This window comes from Rosa rugosa, chromosome 1, assembly GCF_958449725.1.
Source record: "Rosa rugosa chromosome 1, drRosRugo1.1, whole genome shotgun sequence".
NCBI classification, from domain to species: Eukaryota; Viridiplantae; Streptophyta; class Magnoliopsida; order Rosales; family Rosaceae; genus Rosa; species Rosa rugosa.
Window position 1 is genome coordinate 31502727 of NC_084820.1, and position 23993 is coordinate 31526719.

Sequence of the window (23993 nt, forward strand, 5' to 3'; positions counted from 1 at the left end):
AGATTGTAGAAGAAAAATATATCCAAGGAAAAAGAGAAAAGCATCTAGCTTTCTTCATGTGGGTAGGAAACATGAACATGTGAATATTGAGCTGGTTTTAGGTCAGTTTCTGCCCCTTTATTCCTTCAATTATTTCTCCAACAAGACTTCATTATATGCCTTCGACTTCTTCATATGAAATGTTCCACTATGAGTGTAGATCATCCTGACAAATTTTCAGATTTTTATTCCATGTGGTTGGGCCGAAAATGCTGCTGGACCTCTTATAGGTCCAGTTTTCCAGTTTTGCTTCTGTAGAAAATTGGGCTGATTGTTTGAAGGCCTTCCACTCAAAAAAAGCTCTTGCACTCTTCATAAGAAATGATCCTTGGGCTGTCTAGAATGGATCTGGAAAGTTTCAGGACATTTCGATTTCATTTGGTTAGTCTGCCACCCCTCATTCCTTGTCTTGCTCGGTTTTTCCTAGCCGAAGTAGGAAAATATGCTAAAGTTGACTTGTCATACTTCCATAGTAGGCTTTATTTAGCCTCTAAATATATATTTCGAGCTTGTCGACAATATATAGCTTGAGCCACTGATATTGGCTCAATTTCTCCAAGACGTGCCTTGTCAGGCCAAAATGTTCATTTTGGGTCCAAACATAAATGCCAGGCCTAATTAAAGTGCTGCTAGCTACCCGAAAAGACAATGGTGATCATTTAGTTGTTGCTTCCAAAAATTACTCAAATTTCTTACAGCTGAAAACTTAGCTTTACGTGCTGGACTTCAAGCTGCTTTACCTACACGGTTACAAAAATCTGGACATAAATGGAGATTACAAATAACAAAGCTTTTAATTGATAGTATTATGGGCGCAATAACAGTGCAATCATATATGAAGAGAAGCAAGTTTCTTAACAGATGCTTTAGCATGTTAACACCGGTCATTCTCAGCTAAGTGATGGGTCTGAAAAAATTCTCCTCCTCTCTATGCTGCTCATGCCTTCAATTTCGATAAACTAGAATTCGGCTGCGTTCGTAATTCTTTATAGGATGGTGATATCACCTCACCACAATTTGAATCCAATTTCGATAGACTAGGATTCGACTGCGTTTGTAATTTTTCTAAAGCTTTCTTTCCATTAATCGAAAAACAAAAGATTTCTCAGAATTTTAATGTGCAATAAGTAACAGACAATAAAAAATAAAAAAAAGGAAAGGTAAAAAAAAACGACGAACGGAAGAAATGAAATGAAAAGAAAAGTCGCTAGCTCGGAAACAAAACAGTGGGCCCCGCCGGAAACATTGGAATAAATCTTCTCTGTCCTGATAAATAGAAATTTCGAAAGGCGAGGAGGCCAGAGAGACAGAGAGAGCAGCAGCGAAGAAGAAGAAGAAGAGGAAGAGGTGCCGTTATTCTGATATCAGTTTCGGTTTTGGATTGATGCGACGAGAAGAAGATCGGAGACGGTAGTAGCCTAGCCGGTGGTGGTTGTTTTCGGTTCTTCAGTAGAGCGACAGGGAGAGGGAGAGGGAGAGGGAGAGCATGGGCGACGGCAACCGAGGCCTCTCGGCTAATTCTAATTCAAATTCAAATCACGGCGGTAGCAACAAGCCGGAGTGGCTCCAGCAGTATGATCTGATCGGCAAGATCGGCGAGGGAACCTACGGCCTCGTCTTCCTCGCCAGGACCAAGACCCCTAACAACCGCGGCAAATCCATTGCCATCAAGAAATTCAAGCAGTCCAAGGACGGCGACGGCGTCTCCCCCACCGCCATCCGCGAAATCATGGTGATCCTTTATTTATTTATTTATTATTGTTATTTTTTTTTTTTGAATTTTAGACGTTACAATTGCATTCTTTCCTTTTCTGTTCTCTTCTGGTTTCCGTGAACCAGACACATTAATTAATTAATTAATTATTTATTTTTCAATTCTTTTGGTATGGTTTCAGTTACTGCGGGAAATCTCCCACGATAATGTGGTGAAGCTTGTGAATGTTCACATCAATCACTCCGACATGTCGCTCTATCTGGCTTTTGATTACGCTGAGCATGACCTTTATGTGAGTGTGGAATTATGGCCTGTTCTTACTTTTTTTTTTTGTTCGACAAAGTTCGATTGAGCCTTGTACTGAGTAGAGCAATATTTGGGGTTATTTGCTGTCAGGAAATCATTAGACATCATAGAGACAAAGTTAATCATGCGATCAATCAGTATACTGTTAAGTCCTTGCTATGGCAACTGCTCAATGGACTAAATTATCTTCATAGGTATGACATTGCTCTTGTTTTGTTCTTGTGATGTTGATCGTTAGTTCGATTGCTGTACTATAATTTGACCACTTCTGTCGAACTCTTCATGCAGCAATTGGATAATTCATCGTGATCTAAAGCCATCTAATATCTTGGTATGATTTTTGTAGCAAGTTTTTCCTCCCTTATTTGATGAGTTTTGGTTACAACTTTGTTAAGTTGCTGTCTTGTGGCATGCGTGACTATGAACCGATATGAAGTGCTGTTATGTAAACCTGAATCTTTGTTGCTAGGTTATGGGTGACGCAGAGGAACAAGGAGTGGTCAAAATTGCCGATTTTGGACTTGCAAGAATATATCAGGCTCCCTTGAAGTCGTTGTCTGAAAACGGGGTATGTTTGTATCATTGTTTTCTCTTGCTGCCTGGATTTTTATGCTTGATCTCATATATTTTTGTCACATACAATTTAATTAATAGCAAGAGCAGGCAGAATAGTGGTATGCGTAGAATATGAATTATAAGGTCTAAACAATTGATGAGAATCTGAAATTTTAAAGTAAGTCTGCTAATTGATAAGTAGCAAAGCTCAAATTCTGATAAATTATTCCACCCATATACCCATACGATCGAGGTTCTTTGTAGTTAATTGTGTAATTAGTGCAGTTTACACATGCATTATTAAGTCTATGGTTTTGAAGTCTCATACTTGGTGTCATCAGCGTCTCTGTCACCTTCTCAGTTTCAAATGTCATTACTCTTCGCCTTAGAATTCCTAAGCATTTAATTTGGGTCTTCAACGCTTCATGTTTAGAGAATACTTCAGTGAGGTTTTGGCTTGCTTGAGAAACTGCTTTGGTTGGGATAATAATTGGGTTTGGCTGATATCAAATACTATTCTACTAGTTGTGTGTGTCTGCAAGGGAGTGAATCCCTAGGTTTCTCAAAGATAATGAGCATACAGTGGTTCAATGGAAAATGCTTCTTTCAATTTATTTCTACTTTAGCTTAATAATTGTTTCCTTTTTCTTCCAACATTATTTGTTAGATTAATTAAATGTTTTATATCTTCTTTTTGGTTAGATTTGTGTACTAGGGAAATGCCCTTTTCTTATCTTTTGGAGTAATATAACCTTGTCCCGAAAAGCCACTTGAATATTATGATCAAACTTACACTTGAATTAACTAAGACTTTGTGTTTAATGTGTCAACTATATTAATTGCAGGTTGTGGTAACCATATGGTATCGTGCACCAGAATTGCTCCTTGGGGCAAAGCACTACACAAGTGCTGTCGGTATCCTCTGTTATTAAGTTTCTATTAAAACCAGTTCCATAGTTTTTTTTCTGTGTGTGTGTGTTTTTTTTTTTTTTCCTCCCATGTATTTTCCAATTTATATCAACTTTAAATTATTAGAGTAACTCATCTGAAAAAAAAGAAAAAGAAAAAGTTATATATAGCTTATTGCCAAAGTGCATGCCACCCTACATTTGGTTATGTACTCGACTACATAGAAATTGCACAAAGCTAACCTTATTGGAAGGACAAGAAGTAAACTGTATTTGGATTACGAGATCCTGCTGAGCTCAAGCAAATTTGAAATTTTTTGTCTTCTAGTTATGAACTGTCAGTTGTTGCCATTTTGACGTCAACATATCTATAATCTAGGACAGGGAAGAACCAAAGAATAGAAGTCAGTAAAGGCACACCATACCATGATATAAGTAAATTGTAAAAGCCTATGTAACCATCCAATGGAATGTTAAGATCTGTTTCTTATTAGTTTCATTTTTTTGTTTTACTCAATTTCCTTTGTATTTTTGTCAGATCCAGTTGAAATACATGACACAGCTTTAATTCAGCCTATTGCTTTGCTGCAATGCATGTAAACATTAAGTTGGTGTTTCCTTAATATGCAATCTAGATATGTGGGCTGTTGGATGCATTTTTGCTGAGCTTTTAACTTTGAAGCCATTATTTCAAGGGGTAGAAGTGAAAGCTACACCAAATCCTTTCCAGGTTTAAATTGTTGTAGGAAATATATTTTTCAAAATTCCTGTTCTCAACTTTCTGTTTTTAGATTTGTTATGACTTATTTTTGATTACTAGCTGTGTTTCTAGACCTTTTTGTGATCCTAATATGTTTGCGATTAAATATCATTTTCGGTGCAGCTTGATCAACTTGACAAGATTTTCAAAGTTCTAGGTACTCTATTTTTCTTTTTGAGCCTATCACTGTTCTCTTTATATACTCCATGGATCTTAGTATTATCATTATCATGTCAGGCCATCCTACACTAGAAAAGTGGCCGACACTTTCAAATCTTCCACACTGGCAACAAGACCTACAACACATTCAAGGGCACAAGTAGTAAGTTTTCTCATGTATTGTTTTATGTATACAAAAGTTGTAGTCCCTTGAAGGATTTATTTTATTTTTTATTTAGATGTACTATTGTATCTCCCTGTGAGTCTCATTTAATTTTTTGTTTTTTTTGTCAACAAAACTAACCATTTCTTTTTCTCTATTTTTTCTTTTGACAGTGACAATACTGCACTTTACAGTGTAGTTCACCTCTCTCCAAAAAGTCCTGCATATGACCTCCTATCTAAGATGCTCGAGTAAGTGGTTCCTTCTAAATTTAGTCTTGAGCAGATGAGGAGATTATGAAATTGATATATACAAAAATTATAGAATTAAATTCACAGATGTAGCGATGTCAAAAGTTAGTTGCTGTTGTTGTTATTATTATTATTTTTTCTCTTCCTAAGCCAAATTTGTATGCAGATATGATCCTCGAAAGCGTATAACAGCAGCACAAGCGTTAGAACACGAGTATGGCTTCTTCTCTATGAATTGTGCTTATCATTTTCTCTTCCTCCTACCTTTCCCTCTCCCATTAGATGACCTTTCAGAGTTTTCATCTTGATAATTTGTAAATTAAATGTAATGTGTGTGTGTTATTTTTTTTTTTTTTTTTTCTTTTTCCTGTTTTTCTTTTAAAAAACTTCCAGTATGTATAAAGAACTTGGTATGCATGTAAGAGTGGTCATCATGACAGAGTACAATTTTCTAAAGTTGCATCTGTTGTTGTCTTTCAGATACTTTCGTATAGAACCTCTACCAGGACGCAAGTAAGTTCTTTATACATTCAAGCTCCTTTTATGCTTTGGACAACTTCCCTTGTGATGCCATTCTCTTATTTTTCAATGCTTTGACCACCTTTTCATGAATTCCAACGAAAAGTGTGGAAAAGAAGAGAAAATAGAAAATTGTAAAGAGAAACTTTGACTAGATGGCAATGGGAGGATATTTCACTCAGTCCCTTCATTTTGATGTGTTGTATGGAATGTGAATGATTAGTGCATTGGTAGCCAGTCAAGGAGAAAAGGCAGTGAATTACCTTACTCGTCCGGTTGACACAACTACAGACTTTGAAGGGACAACCAGCCTTCAACCTTCACAACCGGTATGGTTATGTGGTTTTGCAACTAAATTAGTATTGTATTCTAAAGCTTGTTGAAAGTGAAGTTCTACTAGTTAACAATTTTTCTTTGTTGATAATTTAGTGGATAATTCTACAGTCATTTAAGATAAACGTGTAGTCTACTGCATGTTAATGTGTCATATAAACTAATTGAATTTTGTGCAGAATTTATTTCGAATCTAAGATAAAAATGTACTCTACTGCTTCTCATTTGTATATGTTTATCCTTTTAAATGGAATATTATTCGAAGATGATATTCGCAGGTATCGTGATACTTTGTAGAGCAGGAGATAGGATATTATCAAGTATGATATTGTTGCTAATTGCTATGTTGTAAGTTAGAGTGAAAAATATATGGTCTGTAATTCTGAAGTCATTAGCACATTTACTTCTGTAAGAAGCTTAAACATTTGTTTTTCCTCATGTTTACTCTTCTGAATTGTGACATGAATCTTCAGTTAAGAAGTTCTGCATTGGGACATGAAGAATGTATTCCAAATATATTATATCAGGAAGATGGATGTCATAAACTAGTTTCATTGGTTTCAGAAGGTCTAGGTCAAGTTGGTTTGTCTTCGAATCATTTGCATTGGCAATCATGTTGAGAACTTTGTTTCAATCTGTTAAACTGAGAGTCTTAGCCACATTTGGACATAAATAGGTTTCTTTACATGAATATACAGCAAGCAATGTTATAGTTGGAGTGCAAGCTTTTAGTTTAGTTCAAGGCCTGTCTGTCAGAACTTGGAGTCCCCTTCGAATCTCTTTTTTGTTCGTATAGTTTCTTCTCAGTTGTTGGTTGGTTATCATAATTTTTTTTGCTAAGGGCAAATGCTTTCTGTCCATGGTTGTAGGATTTATTACTGTGGTGGGAGTGTGGGACATATCCATATTAAATTATTGCTCATCTGTTCCCATTTTGATATCTACTCGATGAAACATTGTACTTCATTTGCTTTTCCTGTCTTTGTTTTCCTCAAATTTGAACCACTTTTTACTGTTTGAGTTATTTCTGCAATTATGAGTGCACTGCCAGAAAATAAATATGTTTGTATATAGAGTGCATGGCAAGTGATGTATGCCAATTTTATTCTCTAGCCTTTTACTTCCATGCTTATCATTTGATTATTTGGACCAGGTATCGTCTGGAAATGCAGGAAGCATGTCAGGTGCTCATGTAGGGAACAGATCTATGCCCAGGCCGTTACTTAACATGCAAAGAATGCAGCCATCTCAGGGCTTGACTGCATATAATCTTGCAACACAGGCAGGGATGGGTGGTGGAATGAATCCTGGTGGTATCCCCATGCAGCGTGGTGTTGGTCAGGCCCATCACCCACAACAGGTATATTGCAATGACTCCTATTTATTTTGTTGTAAAATTGTGCTTCTTTGTGATGTATGCTGGTATCCTTTTCCTTTCAATGCAGTTGAGAAGGAAAGATCCAGGAATGGGGATGACTGGATACCCTCCACAGCAGAAATCAAGACGTTTCTGAGTTTCATTGCACCTGGTATTTTTTTTTTTGGTCGTGGATCTCTGGAAACTCCTGAAGGTTAGTCTTTTTGATGCTTTGCTTATAGGGTACTATAAAATGGTTCTTTATCTTAATCTTGAAAGGAAAATAAAGCAAAATCCTTTTTCCCCCTTTTTTTTAATATAAATTTGTATATGTCTGTGTATACGTGTTTGTATGTTTATGTCTTTCTCAGTCCTAAGGCTTGCTTGAGTTTTACTTTTGAGTTATAGCAATTTGAAACCAAGGTATAGCTCTATGTTTGAACTTAAAATAATGCTAAATGTACTTCCATTTCCTGCACCACCTAGAAACCACCTTATGTGGCATTTGATGTTGCATTGGCACATCATTTTATGAAGTTATTCTATGCCACATAAGGTGGTACATGAAAGGTTGTACACCTAGCATTACTCACACTTCTACATAATATAGTAGTTGAATTGCAACAATTTGAAACTGCAATGGTATCATGACAAATTCTAAAATAAACAGCCGTTATTGTTATTTAGAAGGTTGTCCACGGTAGCAGGAAATGAATAGTTCTACCACCCTGTTTGAAAATCTTAGGGGGAAGTGGATATACCCATAACCCGCTGTTACTTGGATATAGCAAGCTTTCTGGGAGACTCAAGGGTTGAGCCCAGTCCAACTTATTCTTGGTTATAAATACCATGTTATATGCTTTGCTGGTTAGACGAATTGTTAAATGATTTGTATGCCTATTGTTATATATTGATTGCAACTCGTTTTTGTTAAAATAACTGCAATTTCATTGTAATTGTCATTATTGAAATAACTACTACGTCAGTGTTGTCAATTGCTTGTGTCGCACCAAGTTCTCTCTTTCTTTTTCATCATAACTCTCGTTTATGTATCTGTTAATCTCAAGGTTGGTTGGTTGGTTTGTTTGTTTTTTTTTTCTTTTTCTGAAAAGCGCTCTGTGGTAACTTGAGTCCAATCATATAATGCATTCCATCAACTGATGAGCCATTTTACATCCTTTTCATTTGTGCAGGACGTTATGGGGAGAGTCATACATAGGGCATGAGTTCAACCATATAAAATATCTGAACTTATGGCATTTCTCAATCTATGGACCCGGTTTCCCCCCTGTTGACTTGATCGATGTGATCTTATTTATACCGTTTGATGTCTTCCAAACTTCAAAGATTGAGGACGTACGATAGGACAGTGTGATTCTTCTTATTATGTCAGAGACGGAATGCTGTAGCGGATATTTGGTTATTCTTGGCCCTCTGGTTATTGCAGTGGGACAAAAAGTTTTCCAGACACTGCAAGGTAGCCCGGGCTACTGTTGTAGGCCAGACACTAATTATGACTTGATTTCTGTACAAGTTTGTAGCTAAGCACAAGAGTTGTTGCCAGCAGACAACATGGTAATACTGCCACATCCAAGTATTTTAGCATCCTCACCAGTAGTGAAAACAGATGGGAGGATTGTAGGGGAATATAGACACAGATTTGTTTGATGAGAATCCCATTAACTGGGACTCAAAATTTGATACATGTGTATGTATACAAGAAATATATATTTGGAGAAACAAATTTACTATTTTCTTCTATTTGATTTTTGATTAGCCTCTAGTAAATTTGACTTTTGTTTTCATGGAGCTGTACTGCACTCTTGGAGCTGTACTGCACTCTTGCATTTACCATGAGTATGTTGAATTTCTTTTTGACTTGCCGAAGCATCACTCATACGCAGATGAGGAACCAACAAATCGTAAGTTGATTCATTCACATCCATGTTCACAATCGTATTAGTGCAGTTAGTTTACTCATCAGTACAAAGTGAACCAAAATGCATATTGTATTCCAAAGCTTGCAATCTGATAGTAGAGGATCACCTTGCCGCATTACCAAAGCCGTTTTCTTCCCACCCGAATTTGTCACCCCTATTTCTATCCCAAGGTTAAGGCTGCCTACATAGAATAACTGCAGCCCTAAATTGAACCAAATTGAATCCACAGATTTTTATCTGCTGTGTTAACTAGATTTAGAAAGTTCGTAAAGTAAAAAACTATCAGGAGAAGAATGAGGAATGTATTCCTGGCTTCGTCTTGATTGTGGAGAGACCTTCCCCATCAAACCAAGGATGAAGCAGACTATGCTTGTCCTTTGATATTCTCTCAAAAACTCGACCGATGTATACTTTTCTTTGGTTGGAAATTCTCTCTTTTCCAGAGTTGTTAAGCTTGTTACTATCTCACTAAATCTCGGGAGAACAAAAAAAAAAAAAAAAAACCTTTGAGCCTCTTGATGCCATTGCTAAACCTTTTGCCTTCAAGTGAGCTTTTGATCCTAACAAACACAAAAATTAATCTGGCAGCTGCGGATGGTCTGATGGAAATAGAAGGATTGGCATTCATTTACACCAATTTAGTTCCCAAGTACGTCTTGCCCAAGTAGTCGCCAGTGAGGATTTCATGAGCATGTATGGAAATACAAAAGCTGCATTGGATTGTTACATGTCCACTAAGACTAGTGATCCGTATGTAGCAACATATTTTGCAAATAAGAATCAGATGGTTAATTGCAGCCCTGTTCAATAATGGAAAGTTAAGACCTAAGCTTAATTTCACTAAAAAGTGTGCCGGGACTGCAAATAACATAATTAATAGTGTAAATTTGAGTATTTTATGGTGTTTTCAAGGGTTCTCTTCCGTTAAGGTGGTTGGAATTGAACCCTAAAAGACTGATTAATCTATTCAATTCGTGATGAACTTAGCTTTACTTTCCATGAACTATTAGTTGCTGAAATTAGTCTTTCTTCATCACTTCAATCTCTGAAGTCCGGACTTCAAATTGAGATCGGAGGATCTTCCAATCCTCACCCTACTGCTCCTGTCTGTCCAAATACAATCAATGTGGTTAGGATCTAGAGGTTTTGGGGTGGGGGTGTGCTATATTGGAGCTGGACAACGCATACCTATTCCCCCGGTGTATGGTATTCTCCTCTCTCCCGATCTCTCGACCTACATGGAAGGAAGTAGTTTCAAGCACTGCTGACTTAATCAATTTTGTTTTATTTTCACCTTGCATGCTACTGATCGATGCTAGTCTATAAAATGGAAAATCCTTCATTTGAGATTGAAACTATACCCATCATTTTAAGCAATGTTTGCTGATTAATAGCATCTATCATCCGAAATGAGTCTCTTTCCTTTTTTAATTTACGCCCTTTTCTGGGCTACTGTTTCACGTAGTGAAGTGTTCATAGTCCGAGTCCAAAACGACCTGAAACCGCCACAACACTCCATAAACCATGAATGGTACGCTTCTACCCTCAACACTCTGTCTGCAACAAACGACTCCCTCCATTACGTCTACAACACTGTCTTTCATGGCTTCTCCGCCGACCTCACCACACAACAAGCCAACCAGCTACGCCAGCGTCCAGAAATAGTAAGCGTTTTCCGTGACAGACTCCTCAAACATCATACAACTAGGTCTCCTGCCTTCCTCGGCCTCAACACAAACGAAACCAACGACCAGGGCATTCTGAAACTGTCTGATTCCGGTGCCAACGTCATCATCGGTGTTATCGACAGCGGCATATGGCCAGAACACCGCAGCTTCCACGACCATGGCCTCGGACCAATCCCTTCACATTGGAAAGGCCGCTGCCTACCCGGAGATTCCGAAAATGCCGCCACCTTTTGCAACAGAAAGCTCATCGGAGCAAGATACTTCACCCGAGGCATCAACAACGAAACTGAAGTTTCTTCCGCTAGAGACGACGTTGGCCATGGAACACACACGGCGTCAACTATGGCTGGACGACACGTCGGAAGCGCATCTTTCCTCGGCTTCGCCAAAGGTGTTGCATCTGGAATGGCCCCAAAAGCACGACTTGCAGTCTACAGAGTGTGTGGGAAGACAGGGTGTGCGCAATCCGACGTACTCGCCGGTATCGAACAGGCCGTACAGGACGGCGTCGACGTCATCTCTATGTCCCTCGGCGGCGACTCCTCCTTGCCGTACGATAAGGATCCGATTGCAATCGCCACATTCGCCGCAACCGAGAAAGGCATTGTCTGTTCGGCCTCTGGAGGCAATGCGGGCCCAGATCACGGCACCGTGACTAACGTCGCACCGTGGATCACCACCGTCGGTGCAAGCACGATTGACCGTGATTTTCGGGCCGATTTAGTGCTTGGTAATGGACGCGTCATCGCTGGTTGTTCTCTCTACCATGGCACTTGGCCGGAGAAGACATCCGCACCGTTGGTTTACACCGGTGGGATATGCATGGAGCTTACCAATAAGAAACGCATCCCCGACTTCGTCCGAGGAAACATCGTGGTTTGCAATTATATCAGCACGGTTTTCCCTGAAGATTTCGACAGGATCAGGAATGCTGGTGCGGTCGGAATGGTCGGGATTGAACAAAACGACCTATTGGCAATTCCATATTCTATTCCTGCACTGGCGATCAGACGATCAGCCCGTGACGAACTTCTCCGGTATATGAACGTCACCAAGAATGCACGTGCAGCAATGCGCTTCCTTGGGACCGTTACAGGGGTGAAGCCTGCACCGGTGGTAGCCGACTTTTCGTCGCGAGGACCCAATCTGTTGTCTCCGTTTGTTGTGAAGCCCGATGTCATAGCGCCGGGTGTCAACATCTTAGCGGCTTGGCCGCAATTCGATGGTTTTTCCGATTTCAGTATAATGTCAGGGACGTCCATGTCTTGCCCCCACGTGTCGGGAATAGCTGCATTGTTGAGAGGGGCCCGCCCTAGCTGGTCTCCCGCCATGATCAAATCGGCAATGATGACCACGGCTTACACAAAGTATCGCGACGGAGGGCCGCTGCTAGATGAGTTGCATCGCCACCAGGTGGTGTGGGGGATCGGTGCCGGACACGTGGATCCTCAGAAGGCGCTTGATCCTGGTTTGGTGTATGATCTTAAGGCGGATGACTATATCAACTTTTTGTGTGCGTCGAATTATAGTGACGAACAAGTTAGGGCAATCACACAAAAGACTACTGCATGCAAGGGCAGGAAAGGCTTCACTCAACCGTGGGATTTCAACTACCCAGCTATATCGCCGGTTTTTGATGTGACGCGGTGGCCAAAATCGGAGGATGTAATTGTTCGGAAAAGTGTTACAAATGTTGGTGAAGGTTCCTCCACTTACATTGTACGTAGTGTCATCAATCCATTTGGGGTCAAGGTTCGTGTTATTCCTCCTATTTTAAAGTTTTCGAGGAAAGGTGAAATTCAGAGTTATGTTGTCAAGTTTACGGCTGATAAGAATGTGGGAGTGCCGCGACATGGGAATGTGGCTTTTGGCCAGCTGATTTGGACAGATGGGAAACATAAGGTTTCTTCACCGATTACGGTGACATATATGGGATAGTGGTTCCAAGTTCAAATAAATGCCCAGTTAATATTGCAACTAATGTAGGGTTAAGCGGACATATAGACATTGCAGTGTATGCTATGATCAAGCTAGTAGATTAATTCATGGCTGAATTAGGACAATTTTTGTAGAGTGGTTGCAAAGAAAATTTCTAGCTTGTAGAATGCTTCTTGTTCTGAATCGCAGCTGTTACTAGTAGTTTAAGTTGCCTTCTTTTTTCGTAGAATAAAAACTAATCACACGTGATCGAAGTTTGGTGTGAACAGTAAAGAGTTCATCTGCTAGGGCCAATTTATGTGGAGAATTTTCTTTTAAATTTTTCTTTAGATGTGACTCACCAATTTCTGGCTACCAACGGTGTTCAACTGATTCTTGGAACAGTGTTGAATATGTTACTTTACCTACTAAAGTCAGGAGAGTCTATTGATGTTCTTGAACCTTGTATTGATGATTCTGGTTAAAGCTATGGGACCGGTATACTACATCATTCATTTAAAGGGATGTAATTTTTTATTTTTATTTCTTTTCTAGTGTGTTTATGTTAAGCGATTATTACCCTGATGTAGCACTATGGTTTTGCGGATCTCTGCTTTGATGCTGACTTCTTCATTCAGTAGATGAATGGCTTGATATTGGAGTCGTCAAAGAGCGAGTTTGATTCCTAGGTAGCATCAAAAGAACACTTTAACTTAGATTGTACGTAGCAATCCACTACAAATTAAAAAAAAATTCCAGTGGCCATGGCGCAAGGCCGTCGCGGAAATTTACTTCATCAATTTGGAAGTCAATGCATGAAGTGTATGGAAGTTGGCATTGTTAAGTGGCCATTCTATGGTATCGGAGGCGAGTGAAGTACTACCTGTTGGAAAATGGAGATGGATGATGCTTCGGATGAATGAGAACTTGTTAGGTTGAGGCGTGTAGTCACTGCCCTTAAGAGTAGATCCGCCCCTCGAAGACTAAGTCTTGGTGTATCAGGTTAAGGCGCCATACCCTCCAGGATACAACAACCTTGATCCTCGTATCGTATGTGTACACTCACAATACTTGGATTGGTAGAACAGCTTTGAGACTTTCCTTTGGTGGAACAGAGAACAGAGAAAAGAGACTCACAAAGACATGATCATATAGAGATAGCTATGTTGGGTTTTTTCACGTGTAGCTGAGCTCGTCATGGAGGGTATAAATAGTAGTGCATGAGAGGAAATTAATCACGGAACAATTAAGCTTTGTAACTGACACTATTCAAATACCCCAACGCATTCAGACACAATATAGGATCAATTCATGCAATTAAGGAGAGTAACAGACCTGTTGAGTTTTGATTAATTATGGATTTGAATTCCGGCCACTTGAACGGTCCAATTGAACATGAATGCATGATTGAATTCAAAGACCATTATTGCCATTAACTCATGTAACTGAAAATCTATGGCAATCAATATATGAATAATCATTTGAATGCCATTAACTCATGTAACTGAAAATCTATGACAATCAATATATGAATAATCATTTGAATTCAGGCATGAAGGAAACGGATGAATTCAATTGGATTGGAATACTAACAAAAAGTATTTTGAAATACCATAAAATTCTAACAATCCCCCACATATTTCAAAATACGAAATGAACTAGGAAATGAAGATAGAAGTACCAAAGGAAAATTGAGAAAATAATGGATCTGAACTGGTGTCTTTTGGACTATGAACCAGTCATAGGATAGGTTAGCCGTGACTTACAGAAATTTGGTGAAAACTAAATTTTCTATGAACCATAATTTCTTTAGTGTGAATCATGCAACTAACCACCCACATTAAGTCCTCGGGATCAAGCTGTTCTATGCGGGTTGGCGCAAATCGGTGATGCGCACCTGGATTTTCATGAGTGCTCTAGAGAACCTGCCCAAGTCTCATAGGAAGCGGCCCCACTTCCACACTCAAATAGGTGAATCCATCAAGTGTGTACTGGAATCAAACACACCACCCTTAATAAGGGCTATGGTATTCATTAAGAACAATTTTGTTCAACCTTCCACGTTCCAGTTAAGCACTATCTACATCATAGGGAGGGACACTTCAACGAATAATCGATAGTGCACTACAGGTCAACAAGTGACTTGTTATTACCCATATGAACCTACTTCCTGGGATCTCCATTCACATAGGTTGGGTTACCATCACTCTTGACCTTTGACACAGGCATAAGTCCCATCCCCCTCGATGTATCAGCCACTACCTTTCAGTTTAGTGGTTTTGTCAGAGGATCTGCTAGATTCATCTCTGACCTCACAAAGTCTAGGGATATTACCCCATTCTCAAGCAATTGCTTCACAGTTTTATGTCTTAGGCGTATATGCCTACTTTTCCCATTATATGTTTTATTTTGAGCTTGGGCTATTGCAGCCTGGCTATCACAATGCATAGACACAGATGGAGCAAGTCTATTCCACAATGGAATTTCTGCCAAGAGGTTTCTAAGCCACTCAGCCTCTGAACCAGCCTTCTCTAAGGCTACAAACTCAGATTCCATGGTGGAATGAGTTATCAATGTTTGCTTGGAAGATTTCCAAGACACTGCACCACCACCAAGAGTAAACACATACTTCACACTTTTCTTCGTTTTGGCAAGTAGAATATGTAAGCATACCAATTTCTTTCATTTTCTTAATATAAGGAAAACTCACATGACCAAGTCTACCATGCCATATATCAACAGAGTCAACCAAATAAGCAGAAGAAGTAGATGCATTCTCATTAATAATCTCAGAAACATTCAAAACAAACAAACCCTAGTTGTGATAACCTTTCCCCACAAATGTGCCATTCTTGGTCAAAACAACCTTATCAGATTCAAAAACAACTTTCACCCCCACATTTCCTAGTAAGGCTATAGACACTAGATTATGCCTAATCTCAGGCACGTAGAGCACATCATTAAGTGAGAGAGTCTTACCAGAGGTGAGTTTGAGAAGAACCTTTCCTTTTCCAATAATTGGTGAGGGCCTAGAGTCACCCATGAACACATGCTCTTCTCCTTCAGATATTGGAGTGAAAGAGGTGAAAGCAGATCGGTTTCCACAAATGTGCCTAGTAGCACCAGAGTCCACGACCCAGTCTTTTGCATTAGTCACCACATTGACTTCAGAGACAACCGCTGCAATGATGTCATCTGCTTCAACCAGATTAGCACGGGCCTGATTCTGGCGTTTCCTCTCTTGACATTGGAAAGCATGGTGCCCAGGTTTTCCACAAACATAACAACTTCCTTTCCTTTTGATATTGGGATTGAAAGTCTTAAGCTTATTTTCAGTTTTAGGGAAAGGCTTATTGTCATGCTTGTGTTGAGATTTGTTATCATGCTTGACAATAAAATTTTTACGCTTACCAGTTGGCTTGGAGGGCATACCTTTAACAATGTTGGCTTTAGATATCATCTCTTTCTCTTGGTCGGCTTTGTCTTGAAGACGGTTTATTTCTTCAATTGGATATGCACAACCACATCTTCAAGACTCATTTGTTTCTTTTTGTGCTTCATGTTGTTCTTGTAGTCCTTCCATGATTCAGGCAACTTTTCAATGAGACTTCCAGACAGAAATGCTTCAGGTAATTCAATGCCTTCAGTCTTCAAATCATTGACGACCTTGTGAAACTCATGAATTTGAAGTGAAACGTCCTTGTCCTCCACCATTTGATATTTAAGAAAATTCCCAATTGCATATTTTTGGGTTCCAGCATCTTCAGTCACGTACTTTTTGGTGAGAATCTCCCAAATTTCAGCAGCAGTCTTGTAGGCACAGTATATATCAAAAAGCTCATTTGAAAGTGTGCTCAAAATAGTGTGCCTACATATTTTGTTACCTTTCTCCCATTCAGCCAACTCTTTGTTATAATTCTCGCTACCTTCCTTGGGCTTGGCCTTCGTGAGATAATCTGCTAGGTTCATGACATCAAGAGCAGAGAAGACTCTTTCTTGCCATCTTTTGAAGAACGAGCCATTGAAAACATCGATCTTGGAAACATCTGGGATCTTTGTGTTGGTCATAGCAGCATCCATGGGATCTACTCTTAAGATTGTTGGAAAATGGAGATGGATGATGCTTTGGATGAATGAGAACTTGTTAGGTTGAGGCGTGTAGTTACTGCCCTTAAGAGTAGATCCGCCCCTCAAAGACTAAGTCATGGTGTATCAGGTTAAGGCGCCCTACCCTCCAGGATACAACAACCTTGATCCTCGTATCGTATGTGTACACTCACAATACTTGGATTGGTAGAACAGCTTTGAGACTTTCCTTTGGTGGAACAGAGAACAGAGAAAAGAGACTCACAAAGACATGATATAGAGATAGCTATGTTGGGTTTTTGCACGTGTAGATGAGCTCGTCATGGAGGGTATAAATAGTAGTGCATGAGAGGAAATTAATCACAGAACAATTAAGCTTTGTAACTGACACTATTCAAATACCCCAACGCATGCAGACACAATATAGGATCAATTCATGCAATTAAGGAGAGTAACAGACCTGTTGAGTTTTAATTAATTATGGATTTGAATTCCACTTGAACGGTCCAATTGGACATGAATGCATGATTGAATTCAAAGACCATTATTGCCATTAACTCATGTAACTGAAAATCTATGGCAATCAATATATGAATAATCATTTGAATGCCATTAACTCTTGTAACTGAAAATCTATGGCAATCAATATATGAATAATAATTTGAATTCAGGCATGAAGGAAACGGATGAATTCAATTGGATTGGAATACTAACAACAAGTATTTTGAAATACCATAAAATTCTAACACTACCTTCATTTCTCTTGCATGATGCTAACGAAACTGAAACCCGGGGCGGCACTCTGTCTTGTATGCTCAGAGGAACTCCAACCTAAAATTAGACTTTTTCTTTCACACTCCATAGCTCTAGCTCTAAGATGAGGATTGGCTTATTAACCCGCCAAGGTGCCGTGGACGGAGTGGAGTCGTCCCTACGACTTACCCTAAACTAGTCACTCTTGAGAGCTTTTGTGGAGCCCTCCCTTTGAAATAAATCGATCACTACAGTAGACAAGCCTTTGGATTCCTACAACGGACCTGGTATCATAACTCTAGAATGCACTCCTTCGACTGCTTCTCCTCCCATTGGAAATAGTCCTTTTACAATAAACACGCACGGTTTCGGTTTCGTTAGCAACTTAGCATATAAGAAAGTTAACTTTTCTTGATATTTGTCATATACAAGGTTGTAGCTACACACGGCCTCCAGTGGGTTACAGCCCGCCCCAAATTTTGAAAAAACATTAATTTGTAGCATAATTTTAGTTCAAAAATTTAAAAAAATAGCCCACCCCAAATTTCTAAACTTAGCCCATAAGTTAAATTTTTTGGTCATATATATGTTATTTTTTTACTTGAAGTATTTGATTGTATTTTATTTTCTCTGCTGCTTTAAGAGGCATACTCGCATAAAAAATTTGCTTTTTTTTTTTTTTTGGGTAAATTAGGTCAGAAAAAGTGTTGGCTGAGAATTATGATACAGATTCAATAATTAAAGATTTTCGGTTTTATTCAAAAGCGCATGATACAATTTGAATGGGTATATTCTTTTGTCTTAGACTTTTGTTATCGAATTTCTATCAAACGTTATAATGTTGATTTTTTTGAATCTTAGCTATTTGATTATTTGATATGTATTTAAAATATATGATGCGATTTAATTTAAGGAAAGAATAAAACATGTTACTTGTAAAACTTAAAGAAAAAGAATTTAAAGCATAGTGAACATTTATTAAAATTTTTTTTTTAGCCCACCCGATTTTAAAATCCAAGCTCCGCCATTGGTCATGTATCAGATGCCACTATCTGTAAACAAGGCTCAATTCCATTACTAGAGGAACATAATGAGATTTCTGATCTTTGTTTTATCCATTATATAGGTATCTTTAGTATGCAAAAGTTGCCCTTTGTCTATCTTGTGAGTTGTGACTCTGCTTTACTGTCACGCCCTGATTTTCAAGCACAAATTATAAACAATTAACAACCACAAATACTCCGAGCGTGATAGTTCAGACATCAATACAAAATACTACGAAAAAATTTTCTTTAAAGAACAACAATTAAAGATGTCCTGAACCCACAATGTCAATACAGACTCATTCTTTAGAGTCTTATATTACATTACACCAAGTTTACAAAACTAAACTGAATAGCAATTCAATAAGTAAACAGCCCCACCGACTCACGATACAGCGGAAGACTAACAAGTGTGTACAACAATTAAGTTTCTAACTCATGACTGCAACGGCAAGGGACCACAACTCCATCACGTTCACCCTAACCTGCAGAATAGACCCCTACACCATTGAATAGTGCACTGGGTTGAAATAACAAATCTGGTAAGCTTATGAAAGCTCGTGTGAGTAAACTCAAAACAACAAGGGAGAAGCACATGCTTAAACCATCTCAACGGTACCTAATAAAACCGTTATACAATTATCATAATAAAACATCAAGTTCGTATCATACCATATCATGCTCACATACGTTAACTCAAAATCTAAAACCCACATGCACTAACTCTCAACTGATGCATTTAATTTCACAAAGGTTCAACTAAACAATCAAACTCAAGTAACGTTTTAAAACATTTAAAACTCCAATAATCCAAAATCACCCTCCATTTATCTCAACCGAATAATTGTCACCTCAATGACCTTTCAAAAATGTTGAAATCTCAACAATCACTTCTCGAAAATGTAAAGCACTTATAATTCAAAATCAAGTAAAAAGTAATCTCTACATGTGAATTAGTTTAGGAGATCACATCAAGCAAATCATAGTAATCCCTGCATATCGTTTAGTTCAGGAGATTACATTAAAACCAATCAATTCAGAAAACAGTAATCCCTGCATATAATTTAGTTCAGGAAATTACGAAAGAAAAAAAGCAGGTCAATAATAGAAATAAACTAAAAATCAATATCATTCATCTATGTAAACACGAAAATCTGAAAGCAAACAAAATGCAGACACGTGTACAAAAATAATAATTTTATTAATTAAAGTGCGGGTTACAATCTTTGATAATCCTCTGATTCTATCTCCGACGATGAATTTCGCTCAAGGGCTTGACGCTTGATCTTGAGTGGTACGATGATCACGAGAGTTGACACGTGACAAATGTTTTGACTTGAGGTTGGTGAGGAACCGGCTATTTGGCAGCTTGAGGGTTCTTCACACGAGCTTGGGAGGCTTCAGAAATTTTGAGAGTATTTTCTTCTCTTTTTTTTGGCTGAAATGTTTCTCTTGATTTGAGAAGGGGTATTTATAGTGTCGGCGTCTCTCTCAATTTGGAATGCCTTGATGACACGTAATTAATTGTATTTTCCCTAATTACGTAATCAAATCAATCAGCCCTAATTAACTGATTTAATCACGATTATTAAGTAATTATCCAATCAATTTGATGGCTGATTTTAATTGTATTTCATTAATAGCATAATAAAATCAATCAGCTTTAATTAACTGATTTCATCACGACTATTAAGGAATTAGCCAATTAATTTGATGACTGATTTTCATCTTGATTATCAATTTAAATAAATTGACATCTAATCAGCAGACGAAATTTAATACTTGATTTGACTCGGAATCAATTGATTTAATTTGATTGATCCGCTTTAACATCAGCTGATTAAGTCGGAACAAATTTATTTATTGCTGCCGGACTTTTTGTATGCCGCCATGTGTCCTTCCATGAGTCCGCTTGGTGTTGCTTACTCATAAGCCACGTGCACATTTTGTGGGACCCACATGTCGACTAAATTTGTTCGGTCATAATTTCAAATGTTGACCGAATTATTTAATGAATTTTATTTTCATTAAATTTTTGGTGTCTACAATCTACTAACAACACCAAACACCACATCAACAATCTCAAACATCAATCACTCGACAATAATCCATATCATTTTCTTAACAATCACCACACAGATCGCCACACTGGTTCCACCACACAGGTCCTATTACCCCACACTAGCTAAAGTCTGTTTAGTCCCTGTACTATGCCTCTCTCATCGTTTTAGTCCCTGACATTCCAATTTAATCTGAAAAGTCCCTGAGGTCTCAATTTCCGTCTAATAGGTCATTTCCGCGGGAAATTAGGAATTGGCCTTGGGTGAAATGTCCAATATACCCCTCAGTTATTTCTTTTTTCTTTTTCTTTTTCCTTTTTAATTTCTTTTTTTTTCATTTTCCTTTTATTTTTCCTTTTTCCATTTTAATTTTTTTTTCTTTTTCCTTTTTAATTTTTTTTTCTTGTTTCTTTTTTCTTTTTCCTTTTATTTTTCTTTTTTTCCTTTTTCCATTTTAATTTCTTTTTTCTTTTTCCTTTTTAATTTCTTTTTTTTCTTGTTTCTTTTTTCTTTTTCCTTTTTAATTTCTTTTTTCTTTTTTCTTTTTCCTTTTTAATGACCATCGTATTCTGCTGCATCAGTAGCGCCACGTCGGCGAATCAATCCAGATCGACCCGAAACTCCAATTCTTGTTCTCCACGCCAGCGGCCATTTTTCTTTTCCATCACTATTCTTCTTCTTCACTTCTGGTTTTTGTCAACTTGGCCATCAAAAACCACCATTTCAACCAAACCCAAAATCCAAATCACCATTTTGAGCAAGACCCAAAAACCTCAGAGTTTGAAAAAATGGTAGTTTTCAGTGAAAAGTTAAAAAATGATAATTTTCAGTGAAAAGTTTCCAAATTGAGGCTTGATGTGGAGAGAGAAAGTGAGATTTGAGTGGGAGAGAGAGAAGTAGGTTGTGAAAACAAGAGGGGAGTGGTTTAGCGGCGAATTTCCGAGCTGATTGGGAAACATATGGGTTGTGGAATTTGATCGGAATGGGATTGGTGGGTTGAGGAAGTAGAAAGTAGGCAAAACGAAAAAGAAAAAAGAACTTAAAAAGGAAAAAAAGAAATTAAAAAGCAAAAACGAAATGAAAAAGAAAAAAGAAAAAAGGAAAAAAAGAAATTAAAAAGGAAAAAAAGAAATTAAAAAGGAAAAAAAAAGAAATTAAAAAGGACAAATGAAAAAAAAGGGAAAAGGAAATTAAAAAGGAAAAAGAAAAAAATGAAAAAAAAAGAAATTAAAAAGGAAAAAGAAAAAAGAAAGAAAAAAGAAATTAAAATGGAAAAAGGAAAAAAAGAAAAATAAAAAAGGAAAAATGAAATTAAAAAGGAAAAAGTAAAAAGAAATTAAAATGGAAAAAGGAAAAAAAGAAAAATAAAAAAGGAAAAATGAAATTAAAAAGGAAAAAGAAAAAAAGAAATTAAAAAGGAAAAAGAAAAAAAGGAAAAAAATAAATTAAAAAGGAAAAAAAAAAGAAAAAAGAAATAACTGAGGGGTATATTGGACATTTCACCCAAGACCAATTCCTAATTTCCCGCGGAAAGGACCTATTAGACGGAAATTGAGACCTCAGGGACTTTTCTGATTAAATTGGAATGTCAGGGACTGAAACGATGAGAGAGGCATAGTATAGGGACTAAACAGACTTTAGCCCTATATTTTAATCACACTCTCAAACACAACTTTCACCATTCTCAAAACAATCTCGAAAATCTTTTTCAAAATATTGTTTGCACACCACAACATTAACACTAATCGTACATATTCCTTTCACAATATAAATGTAACCACACCGTAATTTCCCTTTTCAAATTCATTTATTTTCTTCAAAATCACCTCTCAACCCAATAGTGATAAAATCACGCAAAACAATGTTTTTCACTTCTCCAAACAATTCAAACTATTTTTCACAGTCTACTCAAACCGAAAATCATTTGTAACAAATCCTTGTTTTTACTTACCCATGAACTGTTGACGATCTAGTTCATATAATTTAAAATAAATATTTATTTTGCGACAGATATGATTTTACAGCTAACAATTTATTCTACTAACTATCACTCAAATAATTTATCACCCAAAATAATATGAGATTAACTCACCTCCATATCCTGCTGCGTCTTCACACAAAAACCAAGATAAGCAAAAAATCATCCAAACTCCGCTCACGCAATTCCGTTAATCACCTATTCACATCAAAATCACACTCAATACAACACAAAGCACACAATCATTTTAAAGTTCAAAACACGTGAACTATAAACCGAAGGATACGTCAATTGAGACGAAACCCCATCAGAGACCACCTAAGGCCTCTAAAACACTTTCAGGATCAAACCGTCCAAACAATAGAACGACCCAACAGTCGGATCCTCACGGATCGAAAACCGAAACGAATCGAAACTGTAAAAACCCTAACTTAATCATGCAATCTCCAAAAATTACGTATTAAATATCAAATGCTCATATCAATGAGTAGATGATAAATAACACTAGAAACTACCCCTGGCATGGCCGGAAACCGCCGAAAAATGCCACCACAGACAGTGGCAGCGCCGCCGTCAACCTCCGAATTGGGCGGCGAGGCCTAGGCCAAACTCTTCCTCTCAACATGTACAACAACAGTCAAAACTAGTACAACCTCTGAATCAAAGCCATATGGCTAGAATTTACCTCGAAAGCTCTGAAACTCGATGAACCCTAGAATCCCAATCTTCAAAATTCGACCTTCACACTTTGTATCGTTAAGCTATCTTAGGGAAAAGCTTCTACGTCCTCTGGGCTTCAAAAGCCCTCAAGAATCGCAGCCTATGGTGGCCGGAATCGTGAGTTCCGACTTGGGTCCGATGCTGCATCGCCGCCGTCCTTTGCCTCCTTACTGCACCTTCCTCCGCTAGTTTCGTACTCAGATGCTACCACAGACTTCAAGAGGAAGGTGAGGCAAAGCTATTGCGACTTGTGGCGCTGCCAATGGTGGCCGGAGGAGGGAGATAACGCCTGTCAAAGTCGGCTAGAGGAGAGAGGCTTGGGAGGGAAGAGAGAAAAGTTTCCGAAAATGGAAACTTTTGATTTTCTGATTTTTTTATATTTTTTTCCTATTTAACCAAAATTGAAACTTTTTTCGATGACCATAACTTCTTCATACGAACTCCGATTTTCGCGTTCCACATATCCACAAACTCGTATCGACGCGCTCTACAATTTCCATGAAGGAAGTTTTCACTGAATCCTAACATATGAAAAGTCAACCCTCGAAAATAAAACGTTTCGAGTAAGTATTCGTCCGAAACACTTTCGCTCCACCCTTGAACCACGAAATCGTCCCAACAATCAACTTAATTATTTCTGAAAAATCATAAAAAATTAATAATGAATTTCCAGGTTGTTACATTTACAATGCACTATATCCTTGGAGAAGAAAGCGTCTAAGCTTCTTAATTAATTAATTCCTT

General features: G+C 37.9%; 2 protein-coding genes across 2 annotated transcripts; both read left to right on the forward strand.

The window, feature by feature from the left end:
* Positions 1-1313: 1313 nt before the first annotated feature.
* Positions 1314-8869, forward strand: LOC133724655 (cyclin-dependent kinase E-1). Its single transcript, XM_062151433.1, has 16 exons — positions 1314-1771; positions 1935-2045; positions 2150-2253; positions 2348-2390; positions 2529-2627; positions 3460-3529; positions 4158-4252; positions 4406-4439; positions 4520-4604; positions 4778-4855; positions 5022-5069; positions 5336-5368; positions 5598-5703; positions 6861-7067; positions 7153-7278; positions 8258-8869. The coding sequence occupies exons 1-15, from the start codon at positions 1526-1528 to the stop codon at positions 7219-7221; spliced, it is 1428 nt and encodes a 475-aa protein (XP_062007417.1). The 5' UTR covers positions 1314-1525; the 3' UTR covers positions 7222-7278; positions 8258-8869.
* Positions 8870-10310: 1441 nt separating this feature from the next.
* LOC133724654 (subtilisin-like protease SBT1.5) lies at positions 10311-12813 on the forward strand. The gene has a single exon (XM_062151432.1). The coding sequence runs from the start codon at positions 10414-10416 to the stop codon at positions 12628-12630; it is 2217 nt and encodes a 738-aa protein (XP_062007416.1). The 5' UTR covers positions 10311-10413; the 3' UTR covers positions 12631-12813.
* Positions 12814-23993: the final 11180 nt, after the last annotated feature.

What these genes read in the sequence shown, in the direction of transcription:
- LOC133724655 (XM_062151433.1), top strand. Translation starts at nt 1,526, where the DNA reads ATGGGCGACGGCAACCGAGGCCTCTCGGCTAATTCTAATTCAAATTCA. An exon ending in GGACTAAATTATCTTCATAG is followed by an intron (nt 2,254 to 2,347) that starts GTATGACATTGC and finishes CTCTTCATGCAG; the next exon opens with CAATTGGATAATTCATCGTG. An exon ending in AGTCGTTGTCTGAAAACGGG is followed by an intron (nt 2,628 to 3,459) that starts GTATGTTTGTAT and finishes TATTAATTGCAG; the next exon opens with GTTGTGGTAACCATATGGTA.
- LOC133724654 (XM_062151432.1), top strand. Translation starts at nt 10,414, where the DNA reads ATGAGTCTCTTTCCTTTTTTAATTTACGCCCTTTTCTGGGCTACTGTT.